Source organism: Mus musculus, chromosome 8, assembly GCF_000001635.26.
Source record: "Mus musculus strain C57BL/6J chromosome 8, GRCm38.p6 C57BL/6J".
NCBI lineage: Eukaryota > Metazoa > Chordata > Mammalia > Rodentia > Muridae > Mus > Mus musculus.
In genome coordinates, this window is record NC_000074.6 from 40,997,636 (window position 1) to 41,017,225 (window position 19,590).

The window sequence follows — 19,590 nt, forward strand, 5'->3', positions numbered from 1 at the left end:
GCAAAGTACAGCAAGCAACAGCTAGGGCCACTTAAGCTGCTGAGAAATCCTTCCATCTTGGTTCATGTCCTGGCCAGCAGATCCTGAGTTTCAGGGCTGGACCAAGGCTGACAGTGCACACCGGGCACACCCCTCAAACACAGCCTGGAGTAGGTTTAAATTCTGATTAATGCTTGCTGTTTTCCAACTGGGCTGATCAACACACAATTCTTTTCATCATAGTCACATTCTTAAAAAGATACAGAATGCTAATAGATTGTGTGGTACCAGTGAAGTTACTGGATAGATCCAACTGTCCTTCTGTCTAGAATGGGTGCTGCATTAACATACTGGTTTTAGAGTAATTTTTCTCATTAGGCAAGTGAAGACCCACAGACTACTGAAATGGGAACCTGATTTGTTATAATTTTTCCAAAACTAGATGCTGCTTTGCATGCACTCTATAAATAAATAAATAAATAAATAAATAAATAAATAAATAAATAAATAAATGTTCTAGGAAGCAGCAACTAATCTGGAAAGGAAAGTGCAACTCTGACCCTTTGTGTACTTTCCAAATATCATCGAGTACAAGTTAGCTCTGCTATATAGCTTCTCTAAGCTCTGCTATTCTATTTCACAGGCAACTCCGTACGCACAGCTATGCAAACAGCACATGCGCAGGAGGCACATGTGCGGTAGGCGCTCACTCCCATCCTGCAGGAGACATACCAGCTTTTCCATCTTCATTAGCTTCATGTCCTGCTGGTGCAGCTTCTCATTCTTGATCTCTAACACAGCCTTCAGGCTTTCTAGTTCTTGCTCCAGATACATGACCTGAGGGTTTTTCTGAAAAAACAAAACAAAACCAAAAACAACCACTAAGATAACTGCTCTGACTTTAATCACATATTATACAGTCTAACCTCTTGATGTACTGATTTCTCTGATTAGTCTTAGAGAAACAAGCAATAAATTACTTACTCCCTTTGATTGTTTGTTTGTCTTAAACACAGGGTCATGCTTTGACTGTCTTGATATTTATAGTAGTTCTCCTGCCTCAGCTTCCCATATTGCTGGGATTATAGGCATCCCCTGACATGGCCAGCTAAATGTAAGTAAGTTTTCTTTTTTTTTTTTCTTTTGTCTTTTTTTCATACAAGGTTTCATGCTATCATCAGGCTGACCAGGGACTCATTCGGCTCAATCTGGCCTTGAATTTGTGGTTATTCTATTGTCTCAGGTTCCCAAGTGCCAGAATTAGAAAGATGAGTCACCATGCCTAGCTTAACTTCTTACATCATTGTCAAAGAAGTAAAAAAGAATTAAGAACCTTCTAATCTCAAAGACTTTGGTCACAGTATTGAAAACAAATTTATCTTTCCCCAGTTATTTAGTATGGTAGATACTTTCATCGGATCTCTTATTAGGAACAAGAAACCATTGCTTACAACATAAAAACAGAGCTCAGGAGAGAGAGCTTTCTCCAGCTCTAAACTAGTATCTGGAGGGAGAAAAGGAAACAGTAGTTTTCTCTAAGCAAAGTCAGTATCTGAGGAGAAACACAAGCAAAGACAGTGTCATATGCAGGGCTCTGGGAAATGACACAGAGCGATAATGTCCTGAGCCTCTGGGCTCTCCTCATGGTTACCTTGGCTTCGCCATGGCAACACTACCACAGAACACATTCACTCTCCCAAATGGACAGTGTGATACCACCACTGTGGAGTATCTCCACAGCCCACTCCTGGTCTGATGGAAATTCAACCGAACCACGCAAGCAGGAGGGAAACCCAGCAGCAGCCGGAATACACAACTTACTGAATTCGCCTTCTCTCTTGACAGTTGCTTTTGCTCCTCTGATTTCAACCTTTCGTTTAAAGCATCGTTTTCACTCTTCAGATCATTGATTTGTTTCTAAAACACAAACAGTAACACGTGGAGCGTCAGATGCCAGGAAAGGACCGGAGGCATACATACAGAGGCCTCGTCCAAGGCGGCTGCGGGGGCCAGGAGCGAGCCACTCACCTCCAGCGATTCCTGCTTCTCATTAAGCAGATCCTCCAGTGACTTCTTCTCCATCTCATGGCTCTTCTTGATTTCTGGAAGGCAGGGGTTTTGTTGTGGGTTTTTTTCTTTTAAGGTAATACAACCCTATGAGATCACTACTCTCCAACCTGGAGTATATAGACTCGGGTGCTGATGAAGTATGACTTATGATACTTTCCATTCATGAGATGCAATTCTTTAAATTAAGCGGCATCTCCTCAGAATAGCTTTATGAGGCAGGCCAGAGATTTATGGTACAATGACCAGAAACCCTGATGCCCACAGAGGCCAAGGAAACCTTCAAAATCTCAAAACGAAGGGTAGGGCCTCAAAAGTCAGGTTTCTGATTCCTTATTAGGGGCCCGGTCTTCCTAGAAGAAATTTGCTCTTCCAGAAGAAAACAGAAATCTAAAATTAAGCCCTCTCCCAGTAGGAAGACGACAATACTTATTGTGTATAAGCCAGCCATCATCTCTGACTCCCCACAGTGTAATCTCATGAGAAGTTTCTCCCAAAGGTCATAGCCATTTTAGCCACACATCCCCCTGCTACTATGTAAGCCACAGCTGACTTGTGGTGAACACCCTATATTGCATTGCTGGCTTTGTCCTCAAAGAAGACAAGGAGGTTTCTCCCTGTTCCTTCCTTTTGACATCAAGCTTTCCAGTGCTGGTGAAATCACAACAGCATATCCTGTCCTTGTCCGTCAAATCCCACCTGTGCTCTACCACAGTCATGAATGCAAGAATGCGTACGTGTGGATTCCGTGCAGCACTGAGCTAGAAGCTGACACCTTGCCTTTCCCGGGACCTAAAGTAGCAACCGCCGCCAACCACAACCACCACCAGAGAGGTTTTTAGAATCTTTGGAAGTTCACCCTGTTTCCTAAAGGCCTGGCACGAATAACCAACTATAATTTGCATCCTTAAGGGAAAAGGGCATCCACTGACAATGAACAATGCACAAAGAAACCAAGAGGTCTGCCAAGTGAATGCTGTAGGGTGTTCTGTGCAAGGGAGAATCATGAGTCAGTTTCGTTATAGTAAATACCACGCGTTTCCACTGCCTGTCTCCTGAAGCAGGAGAAGCACCCTTGCCTGAAAGGGAGGTTTCATAGGTCTTCTTCAGCAATTCCACCTTCTCCGAGTGGCTAGCTTCAATCTCAAGCTTAGTGGTCTCATGGGCGGCGTTTAAGTTGTCAAACTGTAAGGAACAAACAGAATGATTATTCTCTAGCAAGAAGAAAAGTGCTAAGTCAGATGAAGGAGCATACACTAGGGACCTCCGTCATCCGTTGCAGCCACCTAACACATGTGTAGAACAACCCACTCTGGCCCTGCCCCCCCTCCCACAACTCAAACCCATTCTCCCCAGGAACAAAGATAGCCCAAGCACTCAAGTCCACCTCAAGGAGTAGGGCTACACTTCACAGGTCCACCTCAGCCCCACACCTGTAGCACTGACCACTCTACTCTTAGCCCCCAGTACGTGTCTGGCGTGTGTGTGTGACACACACATATATACATATACATATATATACATGTAGTAGAGACTATGAAGATACTAAACTTAAAAATAAAGGAAATAGGAAACAGGGAAATTCCAAGTTTATGATACTAATGGGAAAAGTGGTTATTGAAAAGGCATCTAAAAACAAAGTACAGACCAATGGTTTAGAAGCCAAACACTGGGATGCTTCCAAGTGGATTGTTTGGGGTTATTCCTATCCCTTCTATTAAAAACTTGTTATCAAACTCCTAGGGATTGACCAGAGCTGTGGACATCCTTTGCAACCTCTTGCTGCACCTCTAAGCTATAGCTCTGAACCTCCTTTGCTTTTATTTTGAGACAATCTTATAAAGTTGTCTCAGCCTCTGCGATGGTGGTCAGGGATATGGGGGCCAGGGGGTGTGGCACTATTAGGAGGTGTGGCCTTGTTGGAGTGGGTGTGGCCTCGTTGGAGTAGGTTTAAGGCTCTTGTCCTAGCTGCCTGGAAGTCAGTCTTCTCCTAGCAGCTTTCAGATGAAGTAGTAAAACCTTCAGCTGCTCCTGCACCACGCCTGCCTGGACGCTGCCATGCTCCCACCTTGATGATAATGGACTGAACCTCTGAACCTGGAAGCCGGCCCCAGTTAAATGCTGTCCTTAGAAGACTTTCCTTGGTCACAGTATCTGTTTACAGCAGTAAAACCCTAAGTAACTAGAGCTGGTGGGATCACAGAGCTTGTTTTTTACCTGTCTATCTGTCTGTCTGCCTGCCTGCCTGCACTGGGGATGAATTCAGAGACTAACAGGCCTCTGTGTCACTGAGAACATATGTGGTCCTGTTGGCAGTTGTTACTTCCGAGCCAGGGACTTAAAGTTCCCTGTGCTGGCCTTGAGCTCTCTCTGCAGCCAAGGCAGGGCTCAACCACGATCCTTCTGCTTCAACTTTCTGAGAGTTGGGGTGCTGGGTGTGTCCCACTGTGCCTGGCTACTTCCCGCTTCTTTAACTCAACACTGCTTCATCCTAAGAGAAAGCCATCAATCCCCAAAGCTTTCTCCAGCTAAACTAAAAAGGCAAGGGATAACTTATGAAGAATGTAGACAGCATCTAGAACGGCAGCAGACAGCCACGCCGGAGCAGCCCAGCCGCACAGACCTGCTCTTGCAGTTGAGTTTTATATTTTTCTGCCTCCTCAATGTAAATGCTCTGAAGCTTCTCACACTCTGCGGTGTATAAGTCCTTCAGCCGGTTCTCCAGTTCCGTCCGGTCTGTCTGATGCTGCTGGTTTAGTTTCTGGACAAATTCTTGATACGCTGTCTGTAAGTCAGTCCTAGCCTTTTCTAGCTTCTCACAGGCGCTTGAAGCAGCAACTGAAATGGGCAGAAAGAAGAGGAGAGGGCCTTTTACATTTGCTCAGGTGTCGGGAGACACACCACATTTACACACCGCTGGGATGACTCTGGAGGCATACACATGGCACTGTTTCACCAGCACTGCAGTTCAAGTAAGAAACGTCCATCAAAGGAGGCTCCCAGGGCCAAAGGATGGTGGTGGACCTTAGGTCACTGGTACACACCTCCGAGAGGGAGACCATGATGCTATCTTTCCCTTCCTCACTTTAACGTGAGGAAAAACATTGTTTTCTCAACCATGTGCTTGCCCTAACACGACATGCACCTGGGCACAAAGGAGCGGGGTCAACAGATCCTGGCCTGAGACCTCCAAAATGGTGAGCCACAGTTTATCTTGATAAATCCTTTCTCTTTGTCATTCTCTGTAATTCTCTCTCTCTCTCTCTCCCTCTCTCCCTCTCTCTCTCTCTCTCTCTCTCTCTCACACACACACACACATATACACACACACTGCATTTTGACTGTTGCTGCCATTATCTCCCACCTCGGTAAGCATCCTTCTTCCACTTAGAATGATGTCCTCAGTGTCCCTCTGCACTGTGGCTTGTGCTGAGACTGGCCTCCCTTTCAGGCTGACTATGACTCCACTGACCGTACACATCATGTACTGACCCACAGATGGCACGTGCTACTTCTACCACGGGTCCACCTGGAACAATGCTGCTAAGACCATGGGAACCCAAGTGCTCCGTGACCCTGCTTTCAACTTTCTTGCTTATCTAAAAGAGGAACTGCTGTTTCATATAGCAATTCCGCTTTCAGTTAAAATGGTTTTACAATGTAATAGGCAAGATTCAATTTCTCCACATCCTCACCAAAACATGATTAAAAAACAAACAAACAAACAAACACAAAACCCACAACACAAGGAGGGGTATGTAGTAAGGGTTGGAGGGGGGAAAAGGCAGGGGGAAAATGATGAAGTTGTATTAATCTTAATGCACATGGGGAGATACATTATAATTTTGGTTTGAGCAATGGATTTTTAAGTAGAGTCACAAATACATTAATAAAATTGTAGTATGAAGGCTGAAATTTTTATTCCCACATGATCCATACCTAACAGTATATAGTGTTCCTTGACTACTAAAACAATCCACAAAGAAGAGCCAAGTTCTGTGGTGTGTGCTCTGCATGCCTTATTCCTAGTAATGTAGAGGCTGAAGCAGGAGGATCTTTGCATTTGAGTCTATCCTGGGATACATAGCAAGACAAACAAAGCCTACCATGAACAGACAGACAAAAGTCATAAACAAACCAGTTCACAAAGCAGGAATGTTGGAGGAAAGAGCCAAAATGGCAGGTGAAAGCCAAATGACAGGGGACATCCCAGAAGACATTTGGGATTAAATACTACACTTTTTTTCTTTCTTTCAAAGAATTTAGTAAAACATAATGAAAGGCCTTAATTACTAACAAACATCCTTACACTGCTTATAAGAAAAAAGATTTAAGACATCCAGTGGTACTCTAAGTAGCAAACAATATTAGCTTTTGCCAACTGACTTTCCAACCTATAAATAGGAGAACAATGGACATCTTCCCATTAGGTCCCCTGTGTATCCCAAGTTAGACCTTTCTGTGGGCAAAGTCTATAAAAATGCTTTGTAGCCAATCGATGAGGAGGGGATCCGTTTCTAGAGAGGGAAATGCTAGTTTTAGAATTTTACACGTCAGCAGATAACAAGCAAGCAAGCATGACCGAGCTCATCCAGAAACCCACGCTAGACACAAACATCTCCACACGGAAGCACCTTATACAGAGGCCCCTGGTATACAGGCATCTTGGCAAACCTGCCACTCAGGATAAACGAAAAGAGACAGTCAGCATCTACTGTGGGCACAAAGGGCTTCTAAGTGCAGGCTACACCTGCCAGACTTTTACACATCTGCTCATAATCAAACTATTGTCAGTTTGATTATGTTAATTACAGTGCATCAATGTTTAAAATCAAGTGGGATACACAGAGATCCTCTCCATTAACCACTGGATAGGGCTGTTTGCTTTGTTTATACACACAAAACCCAGTAGCCCAAACAGTGTGCAGCTTGGCTGGCTACTGTAAGCTCAGTGAAGGGGGTGGGGGTGTAGATGGGAAGGGGGTACCGGAAAAGAGAAAGGGAGACAGATGGGGGATCGGATGGCCTACTGTTGTTACTTCCAACAACCAAAGGCCAGGCCAGGCCAGGCTCCAGAAGGTGACATCAGCCTGCAGCTGTGCAAGGGACCTTCTGCTGTTTACAGTGCTGTACACAACAGCTGGGCTACGCGTCTCACCCTCACAAATGGCTTTAGTTTGGATCAACCGGCCTGGGCTCGTAAGGAGGCTGTGATTTGGTAGAGAGACCCCTGACTTCTTTCTGAGAATGTAAACAGTGTATTAAGGGCTCTCAGGGTGCTTCCTGTCTGACGGGACATACATGTGTGTGGTGGGGGAATAAGGACTTCACCCCTCAATTTTAGGCTATAGATTTATTTTTGGCTTCTCATAGCATGGAGAGGTTGCAGGGCCACCTGTGCTGGCTTCTGCCTATCCTTTGCCTTCTTGCTTCTTTGCCTCAAGTCCACTGCTATCGGTCGCTTCATCTGACAACCAGCAAAGCCAAAAGAAAAACAGGTCATCCAGGACTAAGAATGAGTGAGTGACTGTGGAGTACCCCATGCTTCGAGGTATAGTTGGCTTATAGAAGTTACAACATGTATAGAAAAACTCACCCCAACTCCCAAGACAAGTTCTCACCGTGTAGCTCTGGCTTTCCTTAAACTCACAGAGAACCCCACCCACCCACCCACCCACTCCCATCCCAGAACACTGGGATTAAAGGCGTGCACTGCTACTCTCGGCATAAGCCTTTGTTTTTAAGCACCCCATTAGTCGAGTTTAAAAGCTTGTGCATGATTAAGCACACATAAAATACTTTCAAGCTTGAAAAGCTAGTTCCAGCAATCTAGTTTAATACAGCCAGAACCTGGCATAGTGGTGCACACCTTTAATCCCAGCACGTGGGCAGCAGAGACAGGCAGGTCTTTGTGAGTTTAAGTTACAGTGAGGCCAGCCTCACGATACAGTGAGTTTCAGGACGACCAGAGCTACAGAGTGAGACCTTGTGAAAAAGAAGGGAAAAGAAGTATGGTTAGACATGACAGTGGACACACAATATCCTGATATTCAGGGATCTGGGGCAGGAGGAGAGAGAGTTCAACACCAGCCTGGGCTAAATGGGAGTACAAAGCTAGTGTGAGCCGCACAACAGGTGTCTCTTCTCCCAAAACCATGGGCTGCAGATGTAGCTGAGTGGTAGACAACATATGTAGCATGCACAAGTACATAGACATAGACTCATTTACAAAACTATGTCTAAAGTTCTAAGTCATGTTAAAGATAGTAGAGAGAGATGCACTGGCCCCGAGACTATCAGGCCAAGGCCAGAGCGGGAAAACCAGGAAGCCTTGCCCTGTCTAAATCACAGCTATTTGAGCAAGGAAAAGCCACTGCATAAGAAGTAAGGGAAGGCTGGTGTTGTTTCCCAAACAATCACTTGGATGACGTCTAGAAAAGGCTCCACTATACAGCCCAATCTGACCTTGGGAAAACACAATCCTATTACTCTCAGGCCCTTTGGCAGTTAGGAATGGAGAGGAAGAGAAGCCATTACTTAATTAGTCCCCAGAGTGGCTTTTTTTTTTTTTTTTTTGTAAGGTGGGGGAATGGTTGGACTGGTTGTTTCCATCTCACAGAGATAAATTTCCCTTTGCTCGCTGACTAATGAGTGTTCTGTTATGGAAGAAAACATAGCACACCCATGGTCTGAAAAATGTCAATGTTCTTGGAAGTGATACAGAGCTGCCTTCTTCTAGTATGTGAATAGCAGGCTTCGCAGGGGGATGGCTAGCAGTCAGTGCTTGCATTTCCTCATCTCGAAAATAGAGGCCACACTGGTGCTTGCCCTATTGAATTAATGATTATTAATGATTAGGAGGGGGAAGCGCCTCGCCCTGTGCTTGACCATTTAAATGTGTGATATGTGTTACTGTTGTTATTCTAGAGGAATCAAACCTGACTGTAGTTTTCTTGGAGACATGCTAGAAGGTCCAAACAAACTAATGGTTATTGAGTTTGAACTCCAGCACCTACCTTCCCTATATAATACCTGTACATACACACACACACACACACACACAGTAGGGTGCTTCTGGAGTCTCCTCTTCTAAATCTACTACAGCTACTGTACTTTTATATTCTAGACAACAGAACTTCCCCAGCTTCCTGGAGATCTGCCTGTGTTCTATAAACAGACCTAAAACGCAATCAAGAATGACAAGGGATCGTGGGAGAGGCGAGGTCAAATGGAAAGTGAGGCACATTTGGTGCCTTGTAAGAGACGGTGACAAACTGGAAAACGGGAGGACTTCTGTAATCATGTGACTCTGCTGATAGGGTTCTGGGAAGCCAGCTGTCTGTGGGAAGCCTTCGGAGCTCCCCTCCACTTCACATATGAGGAAAATGGGGGGAGCCATTGCGTCCACCTTGCCTTACCGACTTGGTTCTCCTTCCCAGTCTCTCTCTCTGGCCACGTGGAACCAGTCACCTGCTTGTACTTTTCATGCCTTTCTTCAGTACCTTATTAAGAACTTTCTCTCACTTCTCCTGGTCCCCAGCTCCAGAACCATACCATAGGACAGGGCCCTTCCCCCATGATTACTCTATAACATTACTCCACAAGATCTTATCATGATACACTTTCAGGTAAAATCTAATCTGTTTTTTTAAAAGATCAAAGGTGTCCATGAGAAAACTAACCCAGAAAGGTAGGGCCCAGACTGTCTGACCAAAAGGCATTTCTGACTTTCTGGACCTCTAAGTCCTGATTTGCAGAGTGAGGAAACAGCTCTGTGTTCTGCTGGCCTCTCAGTTAGGGATGACAGATAACGGCAAATTTGGAGTTGTTATAGACGGTACAGAAAGACGGGGCAGGAGGGGCCTTGAGAGTGCCAAAGGGCGGAGGCAGCATGCAGGAAGGTGGTCGCCTAGCATCACGACCTTCAGAGTTTGTTTCTTTAAAGGTAACCTTTCAGAGCCAAGTAACCTGGGAGACACGTGGTAGACAAGGGTCTCCTCTAAATTTCAAAAATCAGCAGTTAGTGACTTTGTTCTTATGCACGACGCCCTTGAGTCAGTCTATATGAACAATTTCAAAATCTCCCACCAATTGTAAACCTTTGGGGAACCGACTTTGTACAAAACCGTCGGTACCATTGAATCCACTTTACCATAAACAATACCACGCTACCTGTCACACTGGCTGCAGACCTTGCGAGAGGCTCTTGGGTTCAGATTTTCATGCAGGGCTCTGAGCTGACAAGTAGGTGCCAGCCACCCTAAGTCTCATTTAACCAAATGGAACTGGGAGGGCAGACCTGAATCAATCATGACCCTTGAAGGCCCCGTGTTCCAGGCGTGGAACTCGGTACTGGATCTCACTGGCTACTTCCGTGATTCAGGATCCAAAGGGCGGAGTCAGTTCAGGTGGCCAGTGTGCACCAAAGAATGCTCTAGCTCATGTCTCCTCTGGAGCCGCAGAGACTGAAAGATAAGTGGAGAACAATGCTTCCCCGGTTCCTCTCTCTTTCCTGTGTTGATCAGGTAGTTTGTAATCTGGCCCCATTGGCCTGTCTTCCACCTTCCAGACAGAGGTGGCCAGCTGGGCTTCCAGGGTGCGGTTTCCATCTTATGCCCTAGCCTGTGTCAGGCTGCAGAAAGCTGCTCACAGTGCACACTCCACACATACGTGGGGGGGAAAAATCTAGCAATGAAGGTGGGTCAGAGACAGAAGTGTGGCTCAATAACTGTCGGTGTGTTCTAAGACTCAAGCCTGAGAAATACGAGTCCCTGTGTAAAGTACCAGGTTTCTTCAATCAAAACAATACAGTGAACCCCAGTCAGGTATTAACTATTCCGTCATGCCGCCTTCCATCCAGATCAGTTGCTTTTAGGGCAGAAGAATCAAAAAGTGCTCGTACAAGACCTCAGAAGTGCATAGACTTTCGACATATAGGAATGGACTCTTGGAGCTATTTATCGTTAGTGTGCTAATAGACACACACACTTTTTCACACATAAGGAACACTCTAGATAGTGCGGTGTCTGGGTGTAGTCTCAGGTGCTCTGGTGTCCAAATCACCTGGATGATATTAGATTTCTGGACTCCATCCCAAACTTGAATGAGTTGGAATTGGTGGGTGTGAGAACAGGAAATCTGTCTCATCTCACCGTGACGTTTGTGAATCTGTGTTCTGGACAAGTGACCTGGGGTGAGGAACATTTGGAAATTTAGAGTTAGCAAGAGACCAGGACAAGAAAGAAATCTCATGGGCTCTCATAGCAGGGTGCTGTTGGCAGTATTTTGCTTATCTGTGGGCAAAAGAGCATGGGCTTTTGGATATCAGTGGAGCCAGCCAAAGTCCAAATTTAGGAAAGACACAGATAACAAGAGAATGGCCCAAGTCTGAGGTAGCTATCAACTAGCCCTTCAAACATCTCACCTAGTTAAAGAGCTCTAGGTAGGGTTTCCTTATGCTATCTCATTAGATTCTATAGGAAGGGAGGGAGGGAGAGAGGGAGGGAGGAAGGGAGGGAGACAGGGAGGGAGGGAGGGAAGGAGAGAGGGAGGGAGGGAGGCAGGCAGGCAGGCTTGAAATTAGTTATACAGAATGTCTAAATATCTTTAGACACAGGCTTGTTACACCAGAGCTGGGTGGTGCACACATTCACACGTTTCACAAGATGTGAGCCAGTCTACGTAGGGTTCACTGGGTAAGCGCTGATGAGGTGGCTCATATTCTGCTGTTGACAACTTGATTTTTAAGTAGTTAAGAAGATATTCAGACTTAGCAATAGTATAAGTTGTCTTCCCTGCTTCAATTGGAGAAGGGTCCCAACAAGCTGTTAGTGGTCAATGCATGCTTACAGTGGAGTCAAATGATTTTGCACTGGTTTACAAAGTTACACCAAGCACTTTCTTTCCGGGCTGACAAATGTGGTATCCTGGCTGCTTTGGCTTCTTATCCAAACACTTTGGCTCCTGAGCAGGTTAGCAGCAGGAAATCACACTAGGCCTTGAGTCTCAATTTCTTCTCTTTTATACAATATAAACTACAGTATACCTGAATATTGCTCTGTTTAGGAATGAACAGAACCCAGAGAATGTCCCCAAAACCTATGAATTTCTATATACGGAGGGGAAAGTAATAAAGCTTTTACATATTTATCCTAAAGATTTTTAACAATGTTTAGTGTATCAAGGGATAAAAATCTCATTTGGTTCAATGAAATAAACAACTGGGGCTCCTTAATAAAAAGCTGTGTGAGTTAGCTCTACCTTCTTGAGAACACATACACACACACACACACACACACACACACACACACACACACAATATCTTATCTGAGTGTTACCCAACTTTCAAACAAGTTAATGTTACTTTTTCTATCCTTCCCATGGTTGCTGGGTTCACATTTATTTCCTTGGGGCTAGAGGTATGGCTCAATGTAGAGGATTTGTCTACCACGTACAATATGTACAATGCCTTGGGTTTGATCCCCAACACCACAACAACCAAATCTTTCTCTTTATATAGAAGTGTAATTTTAAGGACAACAGAAGTCTCAAAGATTACAGTAAGAGGCCTCCATACAACACTTTTATTTCAACCTGACTGCAGAAAGAACCACAACGGCTTTCTCAGTTTCAAAAGCTTGCTTTGGATGTTGACCATGAAATGTAACAGTAAACTACTTGCAAAGACTGACATTCAAGATTCTCTGGTGAACCGCTGTCATGGTGAAACCTAGCACCCACAACAGAGTTACACATCACCATTATTATACGGTATTCTGAAAGACAGAATTATTACCTTTTAAGGCAGTTCATAGGAAATGTTTGTGCACAGAACCCTTCAAACGTTTGCACACTACAGGGAGAAGATCACCTTCCTTGTCTCCATCTTAGGCTACAAAATCTATTCTTTTCCTGCTCTCTATGCACCCGTGTGCCCCAGGCCTACACACCTGACAGAGGGTAGTTGAGCTCTAAATGGCAGGAAGAGGCTCATAAGCAAATAGCTCCAAGTGCAAAGTCTTAATGTGTACCCAGTAACCAGAAAGGTAGAAAAAGTAAAACTAACTCGTTTGAAAGATTTGGGTGAAACTCAACTGAAGACAAGATATTTTCAACAGAATGGAAAACTGGAAAACAATGAATGAACAAGTAAATAAATCTGAGAGTCCAGAGTAGAGGAATAGCACAGAGGACTCTGGAAACGCAGGGCCACGCAGGAGAAAGCGTCATCACACTGGATCAGCAGGCTCACCGAGAAGGCAGGGCCTCTAAGGAGGCACACCCCTGCAGGAGGGAAGGAAAGACTTAAAAAAACTACACCTCTGAGTCATGATCATATGGGCTGTCTTATTGCCATAGCATTCTAGAGATGCTCCACAATCATTAAAAACGTCCTCAGTGGAGGCTCCAAGGTGCCCTGGAAAAGCACTGGGCTTGTTCAAAGAATCCAAAGACTGATGAGAAAACACCCCAGAAGTATGCCCCTCTGCTGAAGACGCCAGACGTGAACGAGACTACAGACTATACTTTCATTTATACAAAACTCAAGGAGAGACAACATTGGTACTTGGTCCTGAAACCAGATCATTATTTGCTTCTAAGGGAGGGGAGGCTTAAGGGAGTTTTCTGGAATTACAGAAATGTTCAATGCAAGGGGAGATTATAGGAATCTGATTATATAAAACTAATGGACTGGCTTGATAGCTCAGGGAGGGACCAAGGCTTTCCACCAAACCGAAGAACCAGAGTTCGTGGGTGGGACCCATAGGGTGGAAGGGAAGAACTCAATCCTGAAAGCTGTCCCCTGACTTCCACGAAGCTGCTGTGGCACACACATGTGGGTAACACATGCAAATAAATGTAATTTTTAAAAATATCATGGATCAGACAAAGGCACAAAGATCTAGTTTAGAGCCAGCCAAGTCTACACATTGCTGCCCTGTTTCAAATAAGCAAAAATGTGATGGTACAATAGATATTACTGTATATAAAATAGGCTTTCCTGAAATAATAATGGTACAAAGTTATACATGTTCTATAAACAAAGGCACAGGGCTATGCAAAAGTATGCCAAAATAGAAGAACTATAGAGTATTTCTTGTTTATACACTGATCTTTAAGGTTTAAACTCTCAAATGCCAATAAACATAAGCCACTACGCTATGCAAATGGAGAGTTCATTACGATTTTTTCCTCAAAGAGGAAGTAGGAGAGACTCTCCTCATTGTGAAGACCATACAGTCTGGAGATAACAGAAGAACACAGGATATATTAAATACATCAGTGCAAGGTAGGAGGGTCACTGGTGTAGGGGAGCCTTGTGGTTTGATTCTGATGAGACAGAGGGGTTTCTCAAAGAGGTTCGCCCAAGCAAAGGGCTTTCCACGAAGGGATGTGGGTCAGATAGGAGAAACATGCTGGTTGTGTGCCAGACAAAAAGAAGAGACTATTAGAGGACGAAATGAGGGCATCCAGAAAGTCTGCCAATGGGGAAGATGGGTGGAAGCCATTAGATTGTGAAGGGCAGAGGTACAGACGATTGCAGTTGCAGGGTTCCTGGGCCTGAGTCTCTTTCACCCTTCATAGTTCTTCAAGGGTGAGACTCTTGTCCCAGTTTTCAGGGACACAGTAAAGATCACAGCTGACCAGTGACTCTGACAGCCCCTGGTTAGTCCAAGGGACAAGTTGGACACTTGGATGGTGCAAGTGATGGATGGAAGATCAGATCTCTAAGTCGCCTATAAAAAGCATCGGGGGTTAGGCCCTACCACCTCATATACTTTACCTCAGACTCTACACTAATTCAGCAAAATACACAGACACATCATCAAAGGGAAAACTGTGTACTCAAAAATAAGTAACTCCTAACTGGGAGTGTATGCATAAAAGCCTGTATCTCTATCCGGGCAGTGAGAGTGCACACCTTTAATTCCAGCATTCAAGAGGCAGAGGTAGAAGGATCTCCCAGTTTGAGGCCAACCTGGTATACAGACTGAGTTCCAGACCAGACCAGACCAAACCAAATCCCCCATTCCTCTAACCTACATTAAATGCCAATAGCAGCGAAGGTCGGGTCTCCCTGTCCCGAGGGATCTCTAATAGTATCCCATCTACTGACTAGTCCTTCCCACGGTATAGTTTATGCTTTCATAAGAAGGCATTTCACCAATCACTACACGCCTGCAAAACTGAATCTGTGAGTGTGTATTTGTGTGTGTGTGTGTGTGTGTGTGTGTGTGTGTGTGTGTGTGTGTGTGTGTTTGGCATAGGCCCTCACTATGTAGTCAGACTAACCTTTCACTCACTATGCTGGCCTGGGACTGGTAGCAATCCTCTTGTCTTGACCTCTGGAGTTACTGGGATTACAGACACACACCACGACATTAACTTAATACCAGATACATTCGTGTATGTATGGCGAATAGCAGTTAACACCTGGTATGGCCGCTTTGCAAAGTTTTACCTAATATGACCTTCATGATCATCCTTGGGGCACACATGCACACTGTCACTTTAGAGAAAATAAAACTGGGACAGAAGAGATGTGACATGATGGGCTCTGAGCCACCCAGCTCCCAAACCAAGGATTCAAACCTGGAGACTGTGAGACCACAGTGCGACACATTTTATTCCCTCAAATAGGAAAACGGTTTTGACATATATAAACTTATATCTTTTTTCCACTCTGGCCCAAAACACAAATCCAGCTGAAAGCTACAAGAATTTTCTTTGGAGCCAGCTTCATTATACTTGTTTGAAGGTTTTCTTCTTCTATTCGCTGGCCAAACCAACCTTTTCCCAAATGCCTTCGCTGGCCCTTAAGCAAGCACTGGTCCTTGAGCAAGCCTGTCTGATTCAGTAGTTAACAGAAATGACACCATTTCCCAAGTCCAGTCCTAGGGTGACAAAACAATGTGGACAGGCCACCTGTAACATCCTGACACTTTGACAGCAGCAGGAAAAACACACCAGGCCACGTTCTCCTTATCATGGACAGAGAGGTGAGACGACAAAGGCTGGCTGTTTCCTGACAGGCTGCACAATAACAGCAAGTGTGGTGGACCTCGGCTCCAATTTAAACTGCTTAATGCTGAAGAGGATCACCATTCAATCAGAGTCAATGGGCTCAGTGTCCTCCTCTGTCTTGGTCCTGCCTTCTCTCGGAGAATAGAAACCTGAATCATTAGGCAGGCTCATCTCCACTTCCACTGTGTTCCGATGAACACTGAAACTCACACAAAAATACCTTCTCCCTTGTCTCCTTATTCTGTATCCATTACCGTACTTAAGGCACAGAAACAACTCGAGCTGGTCATTGGGTAACCAAAAGGGAGGCAGCCAGACTGAATTAGAAGTGGAAGGTCTTCATGGTGTCTGGGATCGGGGTCACCCAAGCTGTGCCTTCTGTCCCGGTTCGAAAGAGCTCACCCATCACTGGGCTTCTGTACTTTATCATCTGTCTTAAAATTATTGTTCCACAAGGGTTCGTCCTTTCTGTTACCTGATGCCAGCCAGCACTGGTGGCTTCTCTACTGTTGTGGATCTCAAGGGTTAGCGAGGAATTGGCCTTGACTTCAACTGGCAGGCCAAGGAGTAGGGAAGGGCACAATCTTGCCTCCACATGAACTGGCCCATGACCTTTGTCTTGACTGGGCCAGTGCAGTTGCTGACTAATATTCTTGTCCAGCAAATCAGAATGGCGGTATTTAAACTACAGTCTGGTTCTCAGAGAAAAACAGGATTCTTTGAGAATTAAACGAACAAAACTTATTCTATCTTTAGCTGTTCCCTTTGAAGAACTTATGCTACACATGCTTCTAACACAGCCTATCAGCAAGCAAAGCCAAGGACAAGGCAGGTGACATTTGCTGAACAACTCCAGATCTAGTTGAAGCTAAATCGGGAAGCCAATTCTTAGGGTGAGTGGTCCCCACAGACAGGGCAAGGGGAGGGGGGCACAGCAGACCGATCTCTCCTACAGGTAATCCAGGTAGAAAGGGCAACTGTCTTTGTCCTTCAAATCTAGGGATCCTCAGAGGCACCAAGAACTCAAAAGATCAAACAGCAAGACTTCCTAGAGAATGCTACAGAGCACACCGCTCCTCGAGTTGGTAGACACTCCTCCCCAGCTCATCCCGACTACTTAAGGAGCACAGAGCATGGGTGGCCCTAACAAGCAGTATTCCTTTAATTGTAGACTCACTGTACACTCACAGGTACGCTGTACCACAGCGGGGATGTGTAACGTAATCACTTCTATCAGAGAATAGCTTTTTCTTAACACTCTTTAATATAAAAAGTCGTTCCAGAAAGAAAAAGAAAGAAACAGAGAGAGAGAGAGACAGAGAAAGAGAGACAGATAACAGACAGACAGACAGACAAACATAATTATTCAATGGGAATGCACACAATACAGAAACCATTCTGTCTCTGTCTACTCCATACGAAGCAATGCTTTATGCCTTGGTCATCAGAAAGTGAGTGTTAGCTCACTCAGAGCAGTGCCAGGAATTTTGTGAGCTTGAGGTCACACTGCCAAGATTCAAAAGCAGTGTCGATAGTAAGTGTCTGCACAGATACGAGAGAGGGAGAAAGACCAGCTGTCCGCTGTGTAACTCCAGCCACAGAGCAGGAGGTTAGAGCACATTGCTCAGGTTCAGTAAACTTTACCCAGGGCAGGGGCAGGGGCAGGAAAACAGGCTCTTACCTAGCTCTCCCCGGAGGCTGACAAGTTCTTGAGAGAGGGTTTTGTGTTGCTTCAGTGCTTCCTCCCGCTGCAGAAAACACACACCAAGTTACTAACGTTTTTTGTTTTGTTTTGTTTGTTTGTTTAAAGAGGGTTCCCTTTCAGTAAAGTACACACTTACCACTGCTGGGAAAATGAGACCCAGAGTTGAGAGGCCGAGATACGAATCACTAAGCTAACAGTTTGTGTTGTTAAAAACAAAGCAAAACCCAGATGTCCCTTTGCTGTGAAGGAATTTCATGTTTCAAAAAAGAAAATCTGTATTTTCCCAGGTCCTGTTGAAACTTTCCTTTGAGGAACAAGAGAGGCTATTTAAAAATATTTGCTTTGCGCCATGCACTTACTGGAGATCCATAGACCCTTGAAGCTAATGCATACTGTACTTAAGATGTAATGCACTCTCCCCTCCAAGGGCAATAAGGGCCTAATCAGTTCAAGATAAATATTTAATGTTCTAAACATAGGCATTTAGATAGACTTTGTCCCATGTCCGCAAATAAAAAAGTTTTGTTACAAGGCCAAGCCTATATTCTGAACAAGAGGAAAAAAAAGTTTGCTTTTAAGCTAGGACAAATAAAAAAATTAATCTCTTAAAGATGAAATCAAGTTGATTTCACCCAGCTACACAGCAGTTTCCAAGGACTCTTACATCATGAAGCAACTATAATTCTAAATAGGCTTGAGAGAAGTGAAGTGAAAGAAATCAGGAGGGTGTTTCAGGGTTTAAAGAATAACAAGTATCAGTCTTGCGGTAAGGAATAATTTTCACGTTACCTTCAGGTCTGTAGCAGGCACACATCCACACATACTTATACAAACACAATCATTAGACACAGTTCCTCAAGACGGAGAGTCCCTGGCGCCAGGGTGAAACTAGGAAGTGAGAGAATGTCCAGGCTTTCAGGAAGGGCACTTCCTGAGATGACCTTAGATGTGGGACTCCAGCCGGCATCTGGGTTGCAGTATGGCAGAGAGCACGAGACTGGTCTCTGCAGTCTAGACTTGCTTCTCACTCAAAGCACTTCCCCCTGGTTCCAGACAGGGTCTGCAGTACGTAGTCCCTGACACCCTTCTAGAAAAGCCCTGTAAACAAATACTAATTACCCTTGTTGCTGCACAGGGAGGAGAGAGGCACATTTTGCTGCTAGGGCAGCCCATTTTCCAGCTCCGGTCTCTCCAACTCCCCCACCCCCTGCACTGTCCAAGAAGCGCACAGGTGGCCACGCCTCCCACCCATCCGTCCGTCCGGGTCTGCCTACATTCAAAGCTCCACAGGGAGGAGCGCCATTGGCCCTGGTGGCCTCCCCGCCTGTCCCGCAGGTTACTGCCTCAGACTCCTCTCTCTCCTCTCTGAAGCTGATACTGCAGCTTCTGTCTCTGGCACAAGCAACGGATGATTACTTAAAGCCACAGCCCTTCATTTATGAGAAACGAGAGCCAGACATTATCCTGATCGATTGGCACTTACTTAATATCAGCGGGGGCAGAGGAAACAGAAACGGGACCCTCTCTGCGTGGATAATGGAGTTATTTTTAGATGTGTGAGCCTTTTTACTCCGCTCTCTAATTGAGGTCATTAGATTATCGCACTCACTAATAGAAAAAGGGGGTTTGCTCTTCAGAACCCATATACTAAAGGCATGATGAACCTCATGGTGAAGGGCACCCAGGGGGCCCTGCTGTGATTTAGAACTTTAAATAATATTACAATAGAGTATAGTTCATTGATAATACATGGGTATTGGGGATTACATATATTTGAAATCACCAGTCAGGAATTCCAAATTTCAAAAATAAAC

General features: G+C 44.9%; 1 protein-coding gene across 8 annotated transcripts in view; it reads right to left on the reverse strand.

Annotated features, from left to right (window-relative positions):
- Positions 1 to 19,590, reverse strand: part of Mtus1 (mitochondrial tumor suppressor 1) — a 143,072-nt gene that overhangs the window by 6,724 nt on the left and 116,758 nt on the right. For 7 of the 8 annotated variants that reach the window (XM_006509240.4, XM_006509239.2, NM_001005863.2 and 4 more), the window contains 6 exons: positions 17,753 to 17,819; positions 4,670 to 4,884; positions 3,126 to 3,231; positions 2,008 to 2,081; positions 1,801 to 1,896; positions 712 to 828 (listed from right to left, as the gene is read on the reverse strand). In XM_006509240.4, the coding sequence (XP_006509303.1) occupies positions 712 to 828; positions 1,801 to 1,896; positions 2,008 to 2,081; positions 3,126 to 3,231; positions 4,670 to 4,884; positions 17,753 to 17,819 (675 nt within the window). Of the gene's footprint in view, positions 1 to 711; positions 829 to 1,800; positions 1,897 to 2,007; positions 2,082 to 3,125; positions 3,232 to 4,669; positions 4,885 to 17,752; positions 17,820 to 18,895; positions 19,438 to 19,590 lie in introns of those variants that run through there. The other variant, XM_030243214.1, reaches the window with a different exon arrangement.